This window comes from Manis javanica, chromosome 13, assembly GCF_040802235.1.
Source record: "Manis javanica isolate MJ-LG chromosome 13, MJ_LKY, whole genome shotgun sequence".
Lineage (NCBI taxonomy): Eukaryota > Metazoa > Chordata > Mammalia > Pholidota > Manidae > Manis > Manis javanica.
Window position 1 is genome coordinate 92504728 of NC_133168.1, and position 16111 is coordinate 92520838.

Sequence of the window (16111 nt, forward strand, 5' to 3'; positions counted from 1 at the left end):
AAGACGCGAATCAGGGACTACAGGGTCCTTGCGGCTTCCGTACGACAACACATGCGCAGAGAGCTGCCCCCAACTACCGGCGTTAAGCGGGGTCATGTGACTAACGTCCGGTTCTTCCCCGTCGTTTTTTCCGAGTATAACTTCCTGCATTCTACAGAGACGCGTACCGGGGCTTAGCGCGTTTCGAGGTCGCTGGAGGCCTGGCTTGCGGCGGCTCTGATCTGACAGTGCGACTGGAAGAGCATGGAGGGGCCCCGGGAAAGGGAGGCGCCCGCGGCGGCGCTGGCCGCTGTGCTAAAGCACAGCTTGGCGCTGCCATCCGAGAGCACCCAGGTCCGGGGCTATGACTTCAACCGCGGCGTGGACTACCGCGCGCTGCTGGAGGCCTTCGGCACCACTGGTTTCCAGGCCACCAACTTCGGGCGCGCTGTGCAGCAAGTCAACGCGATGGTGAGGCCTGGGGCGGGACTTCCAGTACCAATGCCGGACGCGGAGGGGCGGGAATTCCTCAGGCAAGGATGCGGGTCCCTCGTTGCGGGGTCTAATTGTTGGCGGGAGGTGCGGTCCACCGGGGTGGGAGACTATGTGCTGGGAAGGGAATGTTGCCCTGCAGCCGCGATATCCTTGCACAGGATGGGGCTGGGGCTGGTTTTTAGGTGGGGGGCGGGTTGTAGGTGTCAGCTGAAATCAACACGACTCTTAACGTCTTCAGAAAGAGTTTATTCGTAGTCCTGAGGACCATGGCCCAAGAGCAGCCCATCAGTGTTCTGATAAACTGCTCTAAAGCCCTTTCCTTTGGAGACATCTTACTAAATACCTTCTCTACAGCAGACCATACCTGTAGGAAGGGTACATTATTAATACATCTAGGGGTGTGGTATGGATGTTTTCAAAAATACCATTCCATAGATATTCCGATGCTGTGTGTGAGGGGAGGTAAGGATAAGGGCTGTTAAACATTTTCCTAAGAATTCTCCCAAGGACAAGAGAACCAGACCAGTTTATCTTCCCTGGGTATTAGTAGTCGTTCGTTCTTTCTTGTCGTGGTTGTGACAGTCTCATGACATAGCCGAGAAATGCTGCAGGGCATCTTTACAGCACAATATGGCTGCCCTGGGACCTGTATACAACTGGCACAGCTTTGTTTGTAGGGCCACCATGGAGAACTTCGTTATATTTCCGCATACGCAGTGTGTGAAAGTGTCCTGGAATGGGCAGAGCCTGGGACAAGACCCTGTGGTTGAGGGAGGAATTGGAGCCTAAATCGGGGCGGGGCTTTGAGCTTGCACTTGCTCTTCCCAGTGGAAGGGGAACCGGGCCTACCAAGGCAGTGCTCTCCGATTTCTGAGCTTGTGCCCTGAGATGCAGGCTGTGAACGGGGCGGAGCCTGGACCGGGGTGCGGGTTGGGGCGGAGGGGGGCGAGAGGTGGGAGTCGCGGGGGTTTTCGTTCCCTGGTTCCAGGGAGAAGTTGCCCCTTGTCTCCGAGTGGGCAGAGCTTGGGGGTGGAGTCTGCCTCAGAAAGTCTTCTGGAGCCCGTGGCCGCACGCAGACTGGGGCGGTAGGTTCACCCTATCCTGCTGTTGCGCCTAGATAGAGAAGAAGCTGGAGCCGCTGTCACCAGATGAAGACCAGCATGCAGACCTGACCCAGAGCCGCCGCCCACTCACCGGCTGCACCATTTTTCTGGGATACACATCCAACCTCATTAGTTCAGGCATCCGTGAGACCGTCCGTTACCTTGTGCAGCACAACATGGTGGGGACCTGGTGGGGTTGTGGCCTTGGCCTTTCAGGGTCCTAATGGGCAATAAGATCACTGATCGTTTAAAAAACATAGGGAGATATGGGTTGGTGTTTTAAATTGAGGTATTCACAAATCTTAGTGTACAGCTTGATGAATTTGGCATGCATATGTTGTGTAACATGTAACAGCTCATGTAACCATCACCCAGGGCAAGATATAAGTCTAATTTTTTTCCCCATTTTTCCTATTTCACCTATCCCCCCACCCATTAGAGGTCATTTTTAAGCAGAGGAACAGCAGCAGAGCTTCCCAAAGGGTCACTGAATTGAGGTGGGGAGTTAGAGGAGTCCTGCTCTTTTTTCCTAGAGGGTAGAGCTCTTTTTCCTAGGCCAACCTCAGTGACCCCTGACTGCAGGTGGATGTCTTGGTGACCACAGCTGGAGGCGTGGAAGAGGATCTCATCAAGTGCCTGGCGCCCACATATCTGGGCGAGTTCAGCCTCCGGGGAAAGGAGCTGCGGGAGAACGGGATCAACAGGTGGTGGGCCTGAGTGGAGATGGGCAGGGGAGCTGGGCAGAGGGCTCTGAGGTCTCATACCTACATGCCTTCTGTCCCCAGGATTGGAAACCTGCTGGTGCCCAACGACAATTACTGCAAGTTTGAGGACTGGCTAATGCCCATTCTGGACCAGATGGTGCTAGAGCAGAACACGGAGGTGGGGCTGGTGCATCCTGAGGGGCCACTGTGGTGGGAGCTGGGGAGTCACTGCTGGCTGAAGTACATGCTCTCTCCTAGGGCGTGAAGTGGACTCCTTCCAAGATGATTGCCCGGCTGGGCAAGGAGATCAACAACCCAGAGTCGGTGTATTACTGGGCCCAGAAGGTGAGGGGCCGGGTGGGAGCAAAGACAGCAGGCTGTGGCAGGTGTTACCTTGAGCAGCCACTGGGGAAACAGTATTATACTCATCCCCACTAGGCAATCTGAGGTCACGCACCCATTGAGTGTGTGGTCCTGTGATTCTGGGTCTACTCTTGGAACACCTGGCGCGTTGGGCAGTGCTTAGCAACCCCCCGGGACGTAGCAGAGTCCCCCACTCTTCAGAGACTGAGGTCCAGCAGTTGGAAAAATAACAAGAGCTGTCATTCTTAACACACTTGGTCTTAAGTGTGTTTTGTGGGTTTTCTCATATATACTATGTGCTATTACTGTTCCCAGTTTACAGTCAAGGAAACTGAGGCCCAAAGAACTTAAGTACCCTGCTCAGAATCAGGCAGAGGGGAGGCGATTCCACTGGGAGGACTGGGCTTCCCTCCCTGGGCTCTGAGCTCCAGCCATTCTCCTGTCCTGTCCTCCCCCAGCACCACATCCCTGTGCTGAGCCCAGCGCTCACAGATGGCTCACTGGGGGACATGATCTTCTTCCATTCCTATAAGAACCCGGGCCTGGTCCTGGACATTGTTGAGGGTGAGGCGCTGGGGCCACAGAGGAGCAGGGGAGGAGGGCTGGCTGGGCCCACAGTCTGACCGCAGCCTTCCTCCCCAGACCTGAGGCTCATCAATACACAGGCTATCTTCGCCAAGCGCTCTGGCATGATCATCCTGGGCGGGGGTGTGGTTAAGCACCACATTGCCAATGCCAATCTCATGGTGAGTGGGGACAGCATGCCTGGTCCACAGCGGGGTGGCACTCGGGCCTGCCGTGGAGACATGCGTGTACTAGGCCTGTGCTAGAGGCCGGGGAGACCGCTGCACACTAAACAGGCCAGGACCCCTGCTCTCCAGTTGGGAAGACAGACAGCAAACAAGTGACAAGCGTATCAGGTGACAGTACCTACTATGGGCAAAACAGGAATGACAAGATGGCAAGAGACAGAGGTCGTTTCCAGAAAGGGGAAGTTCTGGGAAATGTGACCTGTAAGCAGAGGTTTTGGGGAAGTACATTGTGGTTGCCTCGAGAAGAGTTCCCAGCAGAGGGAAGAGCTGGCACAAAGGCTCTGAGGGGCCTGAAGTAATGAAGAGCGGAGGGCCAGTGAGGCAGGACAGGAGGGGGGAAGAGGCAGGGAGGAGGCAGGCAGTCAGCAGGGCCTTGAGGGCTGTGACTCGGGTGCTCACAGATGCCCTCTGGTTGCTTTTGGGGGAACAAAAGGCAGGGTTCCCTAGAGCTACGATGGGGCCAGGACCACGGTGGCGGCCATGGGGGTTGGCGGGGAGGCGGTTTGTGGTCAGTGGCAGTTCCTGCTGAGCAGATGCACAGGGCCGATCCTACCTAGGTGCGTCTGGTGCAGTTCTGCCCAGCAAGCCCTGGACCCCTCAGCGCAGGCAGTGACGTGGGGCTAGTGCAACAGGGCTTCCTTCATCGGGGACACGCTCCTCGGCCTCTCTGGCTACAGGGTCCAGCCTGTGTGTCTGTCTACTGCAACTGGCTGACTAGCCCGCCCTGTCCCTGCCCACAGCGGAATGGGGCCGACTATGCTGTCTACATCAACACGGCCCAGGAGTTTGATGGCTCCGACTCGGGTGCCCGGCCAGATGAAGCTGTCTCCTGGGGCAAGATCCGCGTGGACGCACAGCCTGTCAAGGTGAGGGCTGGCCACCCGATGGGCGCAGGGCCCCCAGGCTGGTCCATGGCTCCTGTGGCTCACCTGGGTCCCCTCTGCAGGTCTATGCTGATGCCTCCCTGGTCTTTCCCCTGCTTGTGGCTGAAACCTTTGCCCAGAAGGCAGATGCTTTCATGCCTGAGAAGAATGAAGACTGAATGGCTGTGGCCCCAAGGAGGCCTCCCGACCCCTCTATTTATTAGCTTGCAGCCCAGCCCCTGCCCCTCCTTGATCAGCATGTCCAGAATAAATGGTCTCAGGGGACCTCTGAGTCTGTGTCCGTGTCCCGAGTGATGGTGGGTCCCCTGGCTTCAGCCTGCGCCGCCTTCAGCCTCGTAAGCCTCTTGTCGCCAGCACTGCACACTGCCCCCCATGGCGGTCAACAGGCAGGGCTCCGTGGGGTGGTAGGCCAGCGACTGCACCACACTGGGACCCACAGCCAGGGCCAGCGCCAGGGCACCCTGTGGAGCGAAGGGGTGGGGGCAGCTACCAGCGCTTCTTCAGCATCTGCCCCTAACTGCTTCCCTCACACTGCAAACCGAATCGGCTCCAGACTGAACCCCTCAGCTGCACCGTCCTTCACGTGCCCTCCCCTTCTGGGTGACTTCCAGGCTACCGTGTCCTCACGAGGTGGGCAGATCATTTCTTAGTTGCCAGAGTGAGAGCTGGCTCCCGGGCCTCAAGGCCCCTCCTCCCCATCCTCTTAGGGGACTTATGTCCCCTGCCAAGCCCCAGCTCTGACCCCACTCAGTCAGAACAATCCCTCAGCCTGACCGCCCCCACCAGGCTGAGACATGTCAGGACAGGGCTCAGAGACTGGGCCTAGAAGCCCCGGGGCTGCTCAGAGGTAGCTCAGGTTTCCTCAACTATAGTCCTGTCTCACCTGGGATCAGATGCTACCACTGGCTCCTCTGCCTCAGTGGCTCAGGTTGGCGTTGGCAGCCCTGCCTGACCCAGATCCTGCTGCAACCACTGCCGTCACAAAATGCTGTTTCCTGACTGTGCCGTACCTCTAAGCCTTAGCACATGCTGTTCCCTTTGCCAGGAATACCCTTCCTGCCTGGTCCTCTCACTCTGCCTTCTAGCCCCCAGCTCTAATAGCTCCCTCTTTCCGGCGTGGGAGTAACTGAGGTAAGGGCTGGGCGATGGCAGGGCAGGCAGCCCTGTGCGGAGCGGAGGTGGGGAGGCTCACCTCCACCAGGTCCCAGAAGAACACCTTCCCGTTCTCAGAGCAGCTGACCACATGGGTATCACGCTCAGTCAGGCAACAGTCCAGCTTGTATTCCTGGTTCTTATGGCCTGTGTACCTGGGGTTGGGGAGAGTGGGATCAGGGGTGTTGGGCCTCACCAGGGGTGGGAAACAGGCCCCAGGACTTCGAGGACTCACTCGCCCAGCAGCTCTCCCGTGTCCTTGTCAAGAAGCCGCAGTGTGGAGTCCAGGCTGGACACCAGGGTGCACTGCCCATCCCGGCTGAAGCAGATGCAGGTGATGGGGCCTGGGGGTGGGGCAGGTGGGTGAGGTTGGGGCTACTTTTGCTGCCCCCACCTTCCCGGCCTGCCCCACAGCCCTAGCCACACTCACTGCCTACGTAGTCTGAGAAGAGCTGCCCCATCCTCAGGTCATAGCGCCTCACCCTGCCGTCCACAGAGCTGCAAGAGGGGGTGGGTCCAGCAGAGTGCCCACTGGGGCCAATGGGTCCACAGGTCCAGGCAACCTCCATGTCCCTGAGTCCTACCACCCAGCCAGGGCCTGAGAGCAAGGCGGGGCCTGCCCTTCTTGTCACCTTCAGCCTCCTCCGGACTGGCCATGGAAAACACGCAGTGAAATGAATTCCAAAGTGGAATTCCAACGTACTGCCCTTGAGGCTCAGACCCAGGGTCAACTAGGAGCCACTCCATCTGCTTCTGATATGTACCAACTGTCCTCCCTTGGCCAGACCCTGGGGCGTGGGACAGCTGTGACCAAGCCAGGAGCACTTTCTACCAACAAGGAGCCTCATGGACTGAAGGCAGTCTAGGAGGGCCTCCCCAAGGAGGTGACATCCAACCTGGGACTGGAAATGTGAGCAGGAGCCAACCCACAGGCTGGGTCCCAAACTCCACCCATGGCGGGAATGGCACGCCCTTGCATCGTGGCCAACTAGGGCAGTCGTGCGTGGGAACTTTTTAAGTTGTCCCCTCCAAGTAGAATATCTATCCTATGTGGGCAAGACTTTTCCCTATTTTGCACATTGCTATATGCTCAGTAACTAAAAAAGTGGCACACAGAAAGTGCTCAGATACACTCTGAACAAGCAGAAGGGCACTGTGAGCAGAGGAAGAAGCACTGCAAAGGTCCTGGGCAAGAAGCATGCTTGGCAGATTTCAACGAAATGAGGCTGGGAATGAATAAATCTGGGAGGTCAGCAGGCACCAGACTTCCGGGCCTTGTGAGCTGAGGAGGGCAGATTTAATCTAAGCACAGAGGGCAGCTAAGGTCCCCCGTGGCACCTGGGAGGAGTGAGTTCCTGTCCCACTCACCCCGCCAGGACTTCATGGTCTGACACCTTCACGCTGGATACACCATCCCTGGCTTCGTCCAGTATCTGCACTGGCTCAGGCTTCCGAGAGCGGCAGTCCCAGCACCGGATGCTGGAATCAATAGAGCCTGTGAGGCCAGCATAAGGGTGAGCTCAGGTCGTGGAGTCAGAGGCAGTATCCTGGGTCCCCATGCCTAGGCCCCAGACTCACCAGACAGGATGACCGTGGCCTCTTCATTAAACTGCACCGTGTTCACCTTCTGAGAAACAGGAACTGCCACTCAGAGGAGGCTGGACTTTGGTGGTTTGGGATAAAGGCAGGGTTCCCAGTGCAGGTTAAAACATGGGCAAAGGCTAGGGATAGGGGAGCTGAAAAGTTCCGGGAGAACTGCAAGGACGTGACTTGGTGAACACCGGGCCTTGGGGGAGGGATCCTTGCACTGTAATGGGTGAGGGGGTTGTCCCTGTCACCATCTACCCGCTAATGCGGGTCCCCTCCTTTATCCACGCTCTAAGGAGGCTTGTTGTTTGCACTCACCCCCGCGTGGCCCCGGAACTTCCGCACGACCTGCCCCGATGCCACATCCCACAGCACCACGGCCTTGTCTCCACCGCCGGAGCAGAGGCTGCTGTTGTCAAAGGAGCTAGAGGGCAAAGGAGGGAAATTCAGCGCCGACCTCTGAGTCCGGCCTCGGCGTCCGGCTCCCGGCGTGGCCCCGGCTCACCCGGCCGCGTCCAGCACCTCGTAGCCGTGGCCACTGTACGTCCGCAGCAGCGTCCCCCGCAGCGGGTTCCACAGCTTCAGGGTCTTGTCGCTGCCGCACGTCAGGCAGTAATTGCCATCCACTGGGGAACAGCACGGAGGGATTACTGGGGAGGGGATCTCGGGAGGCGGGAGGAGGACGCCTTATGAAGGCCAAGGTGCTCACCGTTAAACCGCACGGCTCGCACCGCTCCCTGCCCGCAGTCCAGCGTCTTCACCCGTTTCTGTGGCAGGTCCGGGCCGCGCGGCTTGGGCTCAGGGAAAGCCATTGCTGCGGGGCCCCTTCCTGGCCTCCTTTTATCCTTCCGTACACAGGCTCAGCACCCACGGAACCTACGCGTGGGTGTAACCTTATCGTTGTCCCCCACAGTCTACTTCCTCTTTCTCAGTTCCGGTTCAACATCACGGCTTGTCGGAGGTAGCCGTGGAAATACTGAAACCTGCTTCTGCATCGTGGTTACTTTTCTGTTTTCAAGGATCATTTTTTGGCCTTTTCTAGTTCTCTGTCCACTCGCTGGAGGGAGTCCTGGTCGCTCCCGCTAGGAACAGAAGCGCGAGGGCTGCGGGTGTTACTCTAAAAGCCACCCTCGCGTTCCATGTCGGAAGCTGCAACTCCAGTAGTGGAAGAGGCACCACGTCCCACTCGCTATGTCCGCCAACAGTATGTCGGACCCACGGCGGCCGAACAAAGTGTTCAGGTGATGACCCCAGCATCATGGGAACAGGGCTTGGGTGTTGGGCAAGGGACCAGGGAAGCGCTTGTCCATCCCGGGGGTGGAGCGGAACTTGAGCACCTCTGACTCTCGAGTCGGCCGCAGGTACAAGCCCCCGCCGAGCGAGTGTAACCCGGCCCTGGACGACCCGACGCCGGACTACATGAACCTGCTGGGCATGATCTTCAGCATGTGCGGCCTCATGCTCAAGGTGGGCGGGGCCGAGTTTCCTTTCTCGTAGTTCCGCCTGTCAACGAGGCTTGGGAGCGGATTCGGAATGTCACTGAGCCAGCGCCCAGGGGGCTGGGCCTGAGCTTGCGCGGAGGAGGGGTTGGGGCAACGGTAGGCGTAGAAAGCCACAGCCTTGGGGAAGTCGAGGGTCTGAGTCAGGCTGGGTACGCGGAAGATCAGTCTGAGGGTGGGGCCAGGCTTTAAAGCAACTTGGAGGGGCCTCATGGAGAAAGGGTGAGGTCTTTAGTATGATGGTGGATGTCAAAGGCCAGTTTTCTTAACCTTAAGGTTCCCTGGTCTGGTGGGGTCAGAGACGCAGGACAGGCAGTAGAACCAGAAACTGGGTACCTGGAGTAGACTATGGGGATGGGACTCAGGGATTCCTTGGGTGCAAGGTCCAAGCTGCACCAGGAATCAGGTGCCTGGGAATGTTCTTGTAGGAACTCATTGGTGTGCCTCTCACTGACCTAACCCACCATCCATGTGTCTTTTGCCAGCTGAAGTGGTGCGCTTGGGTTGCCGTTTATTGCTCCTTCATCAGCTTCGCCAACTCCCGGAGCTCTGAGGACACTAAACAGATGATGAGTAGTTTCATGTGAGCCTGGGCATGGAGAAGGCGGGACTCCTGAATGAGGGCAGGGGGACCCATGCCTGCCCATCTGGGACTGCCACCACTCTTCTGTTCCAGGCTGTCCATCTCTGCAGTGGTGATGTCATATCTGCAGAACCCTCAGCCCATGACGCCCCCCTGGTGATGTCAGCCTAGAGGAGTTACATCTTAAACCCCTCTGTGCACCGTCCTCCAGGCCTGGTCCTTGGCTGTTCAGCATATTGCACACAGCTCCTGTCCTGGGCTTCCCTGGGTGAAGGAGTCTCAGGACCTCATTTCGTGGATGAAGGGAACCTGGTCCTTTCCCTGGGATCCCACTCCTGCTGGGCCGGGAAAGGACCTACCCCTCCTGCCTTCCCTCCCCACCCTGCCTGCTGCTGGGGGAGATGCTGCCATGTTTCTAGGTGTATCCACTCGTTTTCTTGTTGAAATCAGTTCTTAATAAAGTTTCACCTTTTGGCTGTTCCCTGGGACCTCTTCTGTGCATTGCAGATACTCTTCCTGGTCGGGAAAGGGTTCCAGTTCCTCCTTTCAGTAAGGCCTGGGGTAGGGCCCCCACTCTGGAGCCTTCTGGTGGGTCACTGGCTTGTCTACAAGCCTAGTGCCCTAAGTCAGCTGTCAGAGACAGGACAGTTACCCCTGGTGTCAGGCAACCCAGCAGATGGCCCTGCTGACTTGAGGAACCTGGGCTTTGATTTATCAAGAGAAGTGGGGTAAAGGGAAGAAAATTGTAATGGCAGTTTTTTGTATTTTGTGTGTTCTCTAAAGGAAAAATGTATCTTTATGCATATGTGTGTGTGTGCGTGTGCAGCACGTATAGTAGGAAAAAAATTTGTATATTGAAAAGACAAAAAATAAAAGTGGTTCTGAGCAAAAAGAAAAAATACTGAACAAACTGAAAGGAAAGGAGCGACACACAGCAGCAATTCACCGGAGAATTCCGCTTTTTTAGGGAAAGGTGCTGGGTTATATAGGAAGAGGCATGAGCTGATTGAGGTGTCACTTCTACAGGGCTGGTGGCTATTGGCTAGGTGCTGGGATTAGGGGGGGCAAGGGGTGAGTTCGCCATCTTCTGGGTGGGGGCCCTTCACAAACTATTAGCATACCAAATTCAAAAATACATCGAAAAGATCACCCATCATGAACAAGGAGTACTTATTCCAGGGAAGCAAGGATGGTACGGTATTAGAAAATCCATCAACATCATCCATCACATCAACAAAAAGGAAGACAAAAACCACATGAGGACGTACACAGATGCTGAAAAAACGTTTGACAAAATTCAACATCCATTCATAATAAAAACTATCAAACAAAATGCATATACAGGCCAAGTACCTCAACAGAATAAAGGCCATATATGACAAGACCACAGCCAACATCATATTTAACAGTGACAGGCTGAAAGCTTTTCCTCTGAGATCGGGAACAAGACAGGGATGGCCACTCTCCCCACTGTTATTCAATATAGCACTGGAGGTCCTAGCCACGGCAATCACACAAAACAAAGAAATCCAAGGCATCCAGATTGGTAAAGAACAAGTCAAACCATCACTATTTGCAGAAGACATGATATAGTACATAAAAAAACCCTAAAGACTCCACTCCAAAACTACTAGAACTTATATGTGAATTCAGCAGCGTTGCAGGATACACAATACACAGAAACCTGTTGCTTTCCTATACACTAATGGTGAACTAGCAGAAAGAGAAATCAGGAAAACAATTCCATTCACAACTGCATCAACAAGAATAAAATACCTAGGAATAAACTTAACCAAGGAACTGAAAGACCTACCATACCCTGAAAACTGCAAGACACTCTTAACAGAAGTTAAGGAGGACTCTAGCAAACGGAAACTCATCCCATGCTCCAGGCCAGGAGGAATTAATATTATCAAAATGTCAATCCTGCCTAAAGCAATCTACAGATTCAATGCAATCCCCATCAAAATACCAACAGCATTCTTCAACGAACCGGACACATTTTTATGAGATAAAAAGTACAGCATTTCGTCAGGAATAAGAGTGAAGCATGGATCTCCTACCTTGCGGTGCTGAGCATCGGGGTCCGTGGCACTGATGACGTTGGAGGCACACATCGAGCGAGTAAAGGAAGTAAAGAGCACCCTTGCCTCACCCAGAGGCTGGGGCGGCCCGGAGAAGCAGGCTGGAAGTCAGGCAGACAGAAAGAGGGTCACTCCTCGTGGATACCCAGATGGGCTGTCGGGGTCTGATTCCAGACACGCGGGCCTTTGAGAAGCTGCTGAAGCGCAGCCTCAGCCGAGACTCTCGCAGGTGCCCACGGCCTTCCTCAGTCCCTCGCATCCAGGGAGATGCCTCTGAAGGGGAATCCTGGCCTCCACTCAGGTGACTTTCCCGGCTCCCAAGGGAGACGGGGGATCCACTGAGGGAGACGCAGGGGAACCTGGCGCTCGAGACTTTGAGATCGGCAGCCGGGCTAGTCCCATTTAAGTGGCTGACAAGCGCCGAAGCCCGACTCAAGCCTTCCCCCGACGGACGCCACTCGAGGCCAATGAGGGAGCGGCTCCGCGGAATAGGTACCCATTGGGCGCTCGCGCAGAAAACATACCTTCGACGGGCTGCGTAGTAGCTGCAGGGGGACGCAGTCGCCGCAACATGCAGGTTCGCGAGCGCCGCCAGGAGGAGCTACTCCCGCGTCTAAGTCCGTGCTCCGGTCCGCATTCCCGTCCGCGCAGCGAGCTCGGCGGAGCCCTGATGGTGGACCGGCGCTGTGCTCGGCTGCGCCTTCCTCCCGGCGCGCAGGCCCCGGCGGCACCGGCGATCGGCCCGGACTTGGAGCCGCTGCCCCGGCCGGACCTGCGCTCGTCCAGCTCTGCCTCCTCCAGCCGTGCACCGTCTTACCTGCTGCGAAGCGTCCCGAGCGGGCCCCGCTTCAGGGGTGAAGGCGACAGCGACGGCTCTGCGGGCCGGAAGGTACGTGACCGCGGGGCCCGGAGGGGGCGCGTGGACCCCTGCCTCCGCCTGCGGGCGCGGCGAACCGGTGAGCGGGCGGCCGTGCGAGGGGCTCGGCGGGCCGCGCGGGGCTCGCGGGGCCGGGGAGCGGCCGACGCGGGTGGGGGTCTCGCGGGGCCCGACGTGGCGCCGCGCCGCCAACCTGCCACTGCCGCCCGTGCCCGGGCCGCAGGCGGAGTGGCTGGGCCGGTCCGCGCAGACGGGGAGGCCGGCGGGCGTCTTGCCCTGTGCGCCGTTTTCCGTCGGCGGCCTCGGGGGCGAGGGCCGGGCGAGCCGAGGGTGGGTGGGACCCGCGGACGGGCGGCGGGGGAGAGGCCGCCGGACGCAGCGCCTCCAGGAGTAACAGCTGTTTCCTGAGGCTCCTGTCGTCCTTGTCATTTGGGATTACCGGTGCCGTTTCCTTGCTGGTCATTGGTCTGTTCAGATTTTCTGGTTCTTCCTGGGTCACCCTGGGAAGGTTGCATTTTCCTAGAAAGTTGACCATTTCTTCTAGGTTGTCCTGTTTGTTACTATACAATTTTTCATAGTATTCTCTAATCTTCATATTTCAGTGGTGTCCGTAGTGATTTTTCTTTTCTCATTTCTGATTCTGTTCATGTCCTTAGACTCTTTTTTTCTTCACAAGTCTGGCTAGGAGTTTATTTTGTATATTTTCTCGAAGAACCAGCTCCTGCTTTCATTGATTCTGTTGTTTTATTCTTCTCAATTTTATTTATTTTTCCTCTAATCATTATTATGTCCCTCCTTCTTCTGACTTTGGGCTTCATTTGTTCGTCTTTTTCTAGTTTACTTAATTGGGAATTTAGACTGTTCATATGGGATTGTTGTCCTTCCCTGAGGTAGGCCTGTGGTGCAATATGCTTCCTTCTTACCACCGCCTTCGCTGAGTCCCACAGATTTTGCGTTGTTGAATTATTGTGATTTGTTTCCATGTATTGCTTGATCTCTGTTTTTATTTGGTCATAGATCTACTGGTTATTTAGGAGAATGTTGTTAAGCCTCCATGTGATTGTAGGCCATTTCGTCATCTTTGTGTAATTTATTTCTAGTTTCATACCCTTCTGTTCTGAGAAGCTGGTTGGTACAATTCCAATCTTTTCGAATTTTCTGAGGCTCTTTTTGTGGCCTAGTATATGATCTATTCTTGAAAATGTTCCATGTGCACTTGAGAAGAATGTGTATCCTTCTGCTTTTGAGTGGAGAGTTCTGTAGATGTCTGTCGGGTCCATCTGTTCCAATGTGTTGTTCAGTGCCTCTGTCTCCTTACTTATTTTCTGTCGGGTTGATCTGTTCTTTGGAGTGAGTGGAGTGTTGAAGTCTCCTAAAATGAATGCATTGCATTCTATTTCCACTTTCAATTCTGTTAGTATTTGTTTCACATATGTAGGTGCTCCTGTGTTGGGTGCATAGATATTTATAATGCTTATATCCTCTTGTTGGATTGACCCCTTTATCATTATGTAATGTCTGTCCTTGTCTCTTGTGACTTTCTTTGTTTTAAAGTCTATTTTGTTCAATACAAGTACTGTAACACCTGCTTTTTTCTCCCTATTAGTTGCATGAAATATATTTTTTCCATCCCTTCACTCTTAGTCTGTGTATGTCTTCGGGTTTAAGTGAGTCTCTTGTAGACAGTATATACATGGGTCTTGTTTTTTTATCCATTCAGTGACTGTGTGTGTTTTGATTGTTGCATTCAGACCATTTACATTTAGGGTGATTATCGATAGGTATGTACATACGGCCATTGCAGGCTTTAGGTTTGTGGTTACCAAAAGGTAAAGGGGTACCTTCCTTTCTACCTAAGAATCTAACTTACCTCACTTAAGTATGCTATTACAAACACAATCTAAAGGTTGTTTTTTTTTCCCCCTCCTCATTCCTTGTATATTAGGTATGGTATTCTGTACTCTTTGTCTGTCCCTTTTTATTACTTCTGGTGACAGCTATTTAACCTTAGGAACACTTCCATCTATAGCAGTCCCGTGAAAATACCCTGTAGAGATGGGTGGAGCAAGCTAAATTTTCTCAGCTTTTGCTTATCTGGAAATTGTTTAATCCTTCCTTCAAATTTAAATGATAATCGTTTTTATTTTTCAATTTTTATTCAGTTGTTATAATTTTTTGTATGATTAATCTTCAATTACATGAGGAACATTATGTTTAGTAGACTCCCCCCATCGTCAAGTCCTCCCAACATACCCTTTACAGTCAGTGTCCATCAGCATAGTAAGATGCTATAGAATCACTGCTTGTCTTCTCTGTGTTGTACAGCCCTCCTGGTGCCCCCCCTACATTATGTTTGCTAATAGCAATGCCCCTTTTTTTCTGCTTATCCCTCCCTTCCCACAACCATCCTCCCCAGTCCCTTTCCCTTTGGTAACTGTTAGTGCATTCTTGGGTTCTGTGACTCTGCTGCTGTTTTGTTCCTTCAGTTTTTTTTTATTTGTTCTAATACTCCACAGATGAGTGAAATCATATGTTACTTGTCTTTTTCCAACGGGCTTATTTCACTGAGCATAATACCCTCTAGGTCCATCCATGTTGTTGCAAATGGTAGGATTTGTTTTCTTCTCATGGCTGAGTAATATTCCATTGTGTTTATGTACCACATCTTCTTTATCCATTCATCTACTTATGGACACTTAGGTTGCTTCCATTTCTTGGCTATTGTAAATAGTGCTGAGATAAACATAGGGGTGCATCTGTCTTTTTCAAACTGGGCTGCTGCATTCTTAGGGTAAATTCCTAGAATTGGGATTCCTGGGTCAAATGGTATTTCTATTTTGAGCTTTTTGAGATACCTCCATACTGCTATTGACAATGGCTGAACTAATTTACATTCCCACCTGCAGTGTAGGACGGGTTCCCTTTTCTCCACAATCTCACCATCATGTGTTGTTGTTTGTCTTTTGGATGGTGGTGATCCTTACTGGTGTGAGGTGATACCTCATTGCGGTTTTAATTTGCATTTATTTCTCTGATGACTAGTGATGTGTAGCATCTTTTCATGTGTCTGTTGGCCATCTGAATTTCTTCTTTGGAGAACTGTCTGTTCAGCTCCTCTCACCATTTTTTAATTGAATTATTTGCTTTTTGTTTTTTGAGGTCCGTGAGCTCTTTATACATTTTGGATGTCAACCCTTTATCGGATCTGTCGTTGATGAATATATCCTCCCATACTGTAGGACGCCTTTTTGTTATATTGATGGTGTCCTTTGCTGTACAGAAGCCTTCCAGCTTGATATAACCCCACTTTATTTTTGGTTTTGTTTCCCTTGCCCAGGGACATATGTTCATGAAGAAGTCGCTCATGTTTATGTCCATGAGATTTTTGCATACGTTTTTTTTCTAAGAGTTTTACGGTTTCATGACTTACATTCATGTCTTTGATCCATTTCCAATTTACTTTTGTGTATGGGGTTTGAAAATGATCCAGTTTCATTCTCTTACATGTAGCTGTCCTGTTTTCCCAACACCAGATGTTGAAGAGGCTGTCATTTTCCCATTGTATGTCCATGGCTCCTGTATTGTATATTAATTGACCTTGTATGTTTGGGTTAATGTCTGGGGACTCTATTGTGTTCAGCTGTTTTGTGGGTTGGTTCTTGTGCCAGTACCAAATTGTCTTGATTACTGTGGCTTTGTAGTAGAACTTGAAGTTGGGGAGTGAGATCCCCCTGCTTTGTTCTACCTTCTCAGGATTGCTTAGACTATTCGTGGTCTTCTCTGGTTCCATATGAATTTTAAAACTATTTGCTCCAGTTCGTTGAAGAATGCTGTTGGTATTTTGATGGGGATTGAATTGCTTTAGGCAGGATGGCCATTTTGATAATATTCATTCCTCCTAGTCAGGAGCATGGGATGAGTTTCCATTTGTTAGTGTCCTCTTTAACTTCTGTTAAGAGTGTCTTGTAGTTTTCAGGGTATGGTAGGTC

General features: G+C 53.1%; 3 protein-coding genes across 3 annotated transcripts; 2 read left to right on the forward strand and 1 right to left on the reverse strand.

The window, feature by feature from the left end:
- The first annotated feature begins 107 nt into the window (after window positions 1–107).
- On the forward strand, window positions 108–4616 carry LOC140845803 (deoxyhypusine synthase). Its single transcript, XM_073220893.1, has 9 exons — window positions 108–450; window positions 1592–1756; window positions 2160–2281; window positions 2363–2459; window positions 2540–2626; window positions 3103–3208; window positions 3287–3390; window positions 4197–4322; window positions 4403–4616. Exons 1-9 carry the CDS (start codon window positions 244–246, stop codon window positions 4496–4498), a joined length of 1110 nt encoding a protein of 369 aa, XP_073076994.1. The 5' UTR covers window positions 108–243; the 3' UTR covers window positions 4499–4616.
- Window positions 4504–8017, reverse strand: LOC108389392 (WD repeat domain-containing protein 83). Its single transcript, XM_037003787.2, has 9 exons — window positions 7789–8017; window positions 7585–7705; window positions 7398–7503; window positions 7071–7119; window positions 6861–6987; window positions 5923–5990; window positions 5728–5836; window positions 5533–5647; window positions 4504–4801 (listed from the first exon to the last, which is right to left on the reverse strand). The coding sequence occupies exons 1-9, from the start codon at window positions 7889–7891 to the stop codon at window positions 4652–4654; spliced, it is 948 nt and encodes a 315-aa protein (XP_036859682.1). The 5' UTR covers window positions 7892–8017; the 3' UTR covers window positions 4504–4651.
- On the forward strand, window positions 7480–9641 carry LOC108389393 (PAT complex subunit Asterix). Its single transcript, XM_017647884.3, has 5 exons — window positions 7480–7619; window positions 8122–8320; window positions 8441–8546; window positions 9064–9161; window positions 9255–9641. The coding sequence occupies exons 2-5, from the start codon at window positions 8271–8273 to the stop codon at window positions 9319–9321; spliced, it is 321 nt and encodes a 106-aa protein (XP_017503373.1). The 5' UTR covers window positions 7480–7619; window positions 8122–8270; the 3' UTR covers window positions 9322–9641.
- The last annotated feature ends 6470 nt before the right edge of the window (window positions 9642–16111 follow it).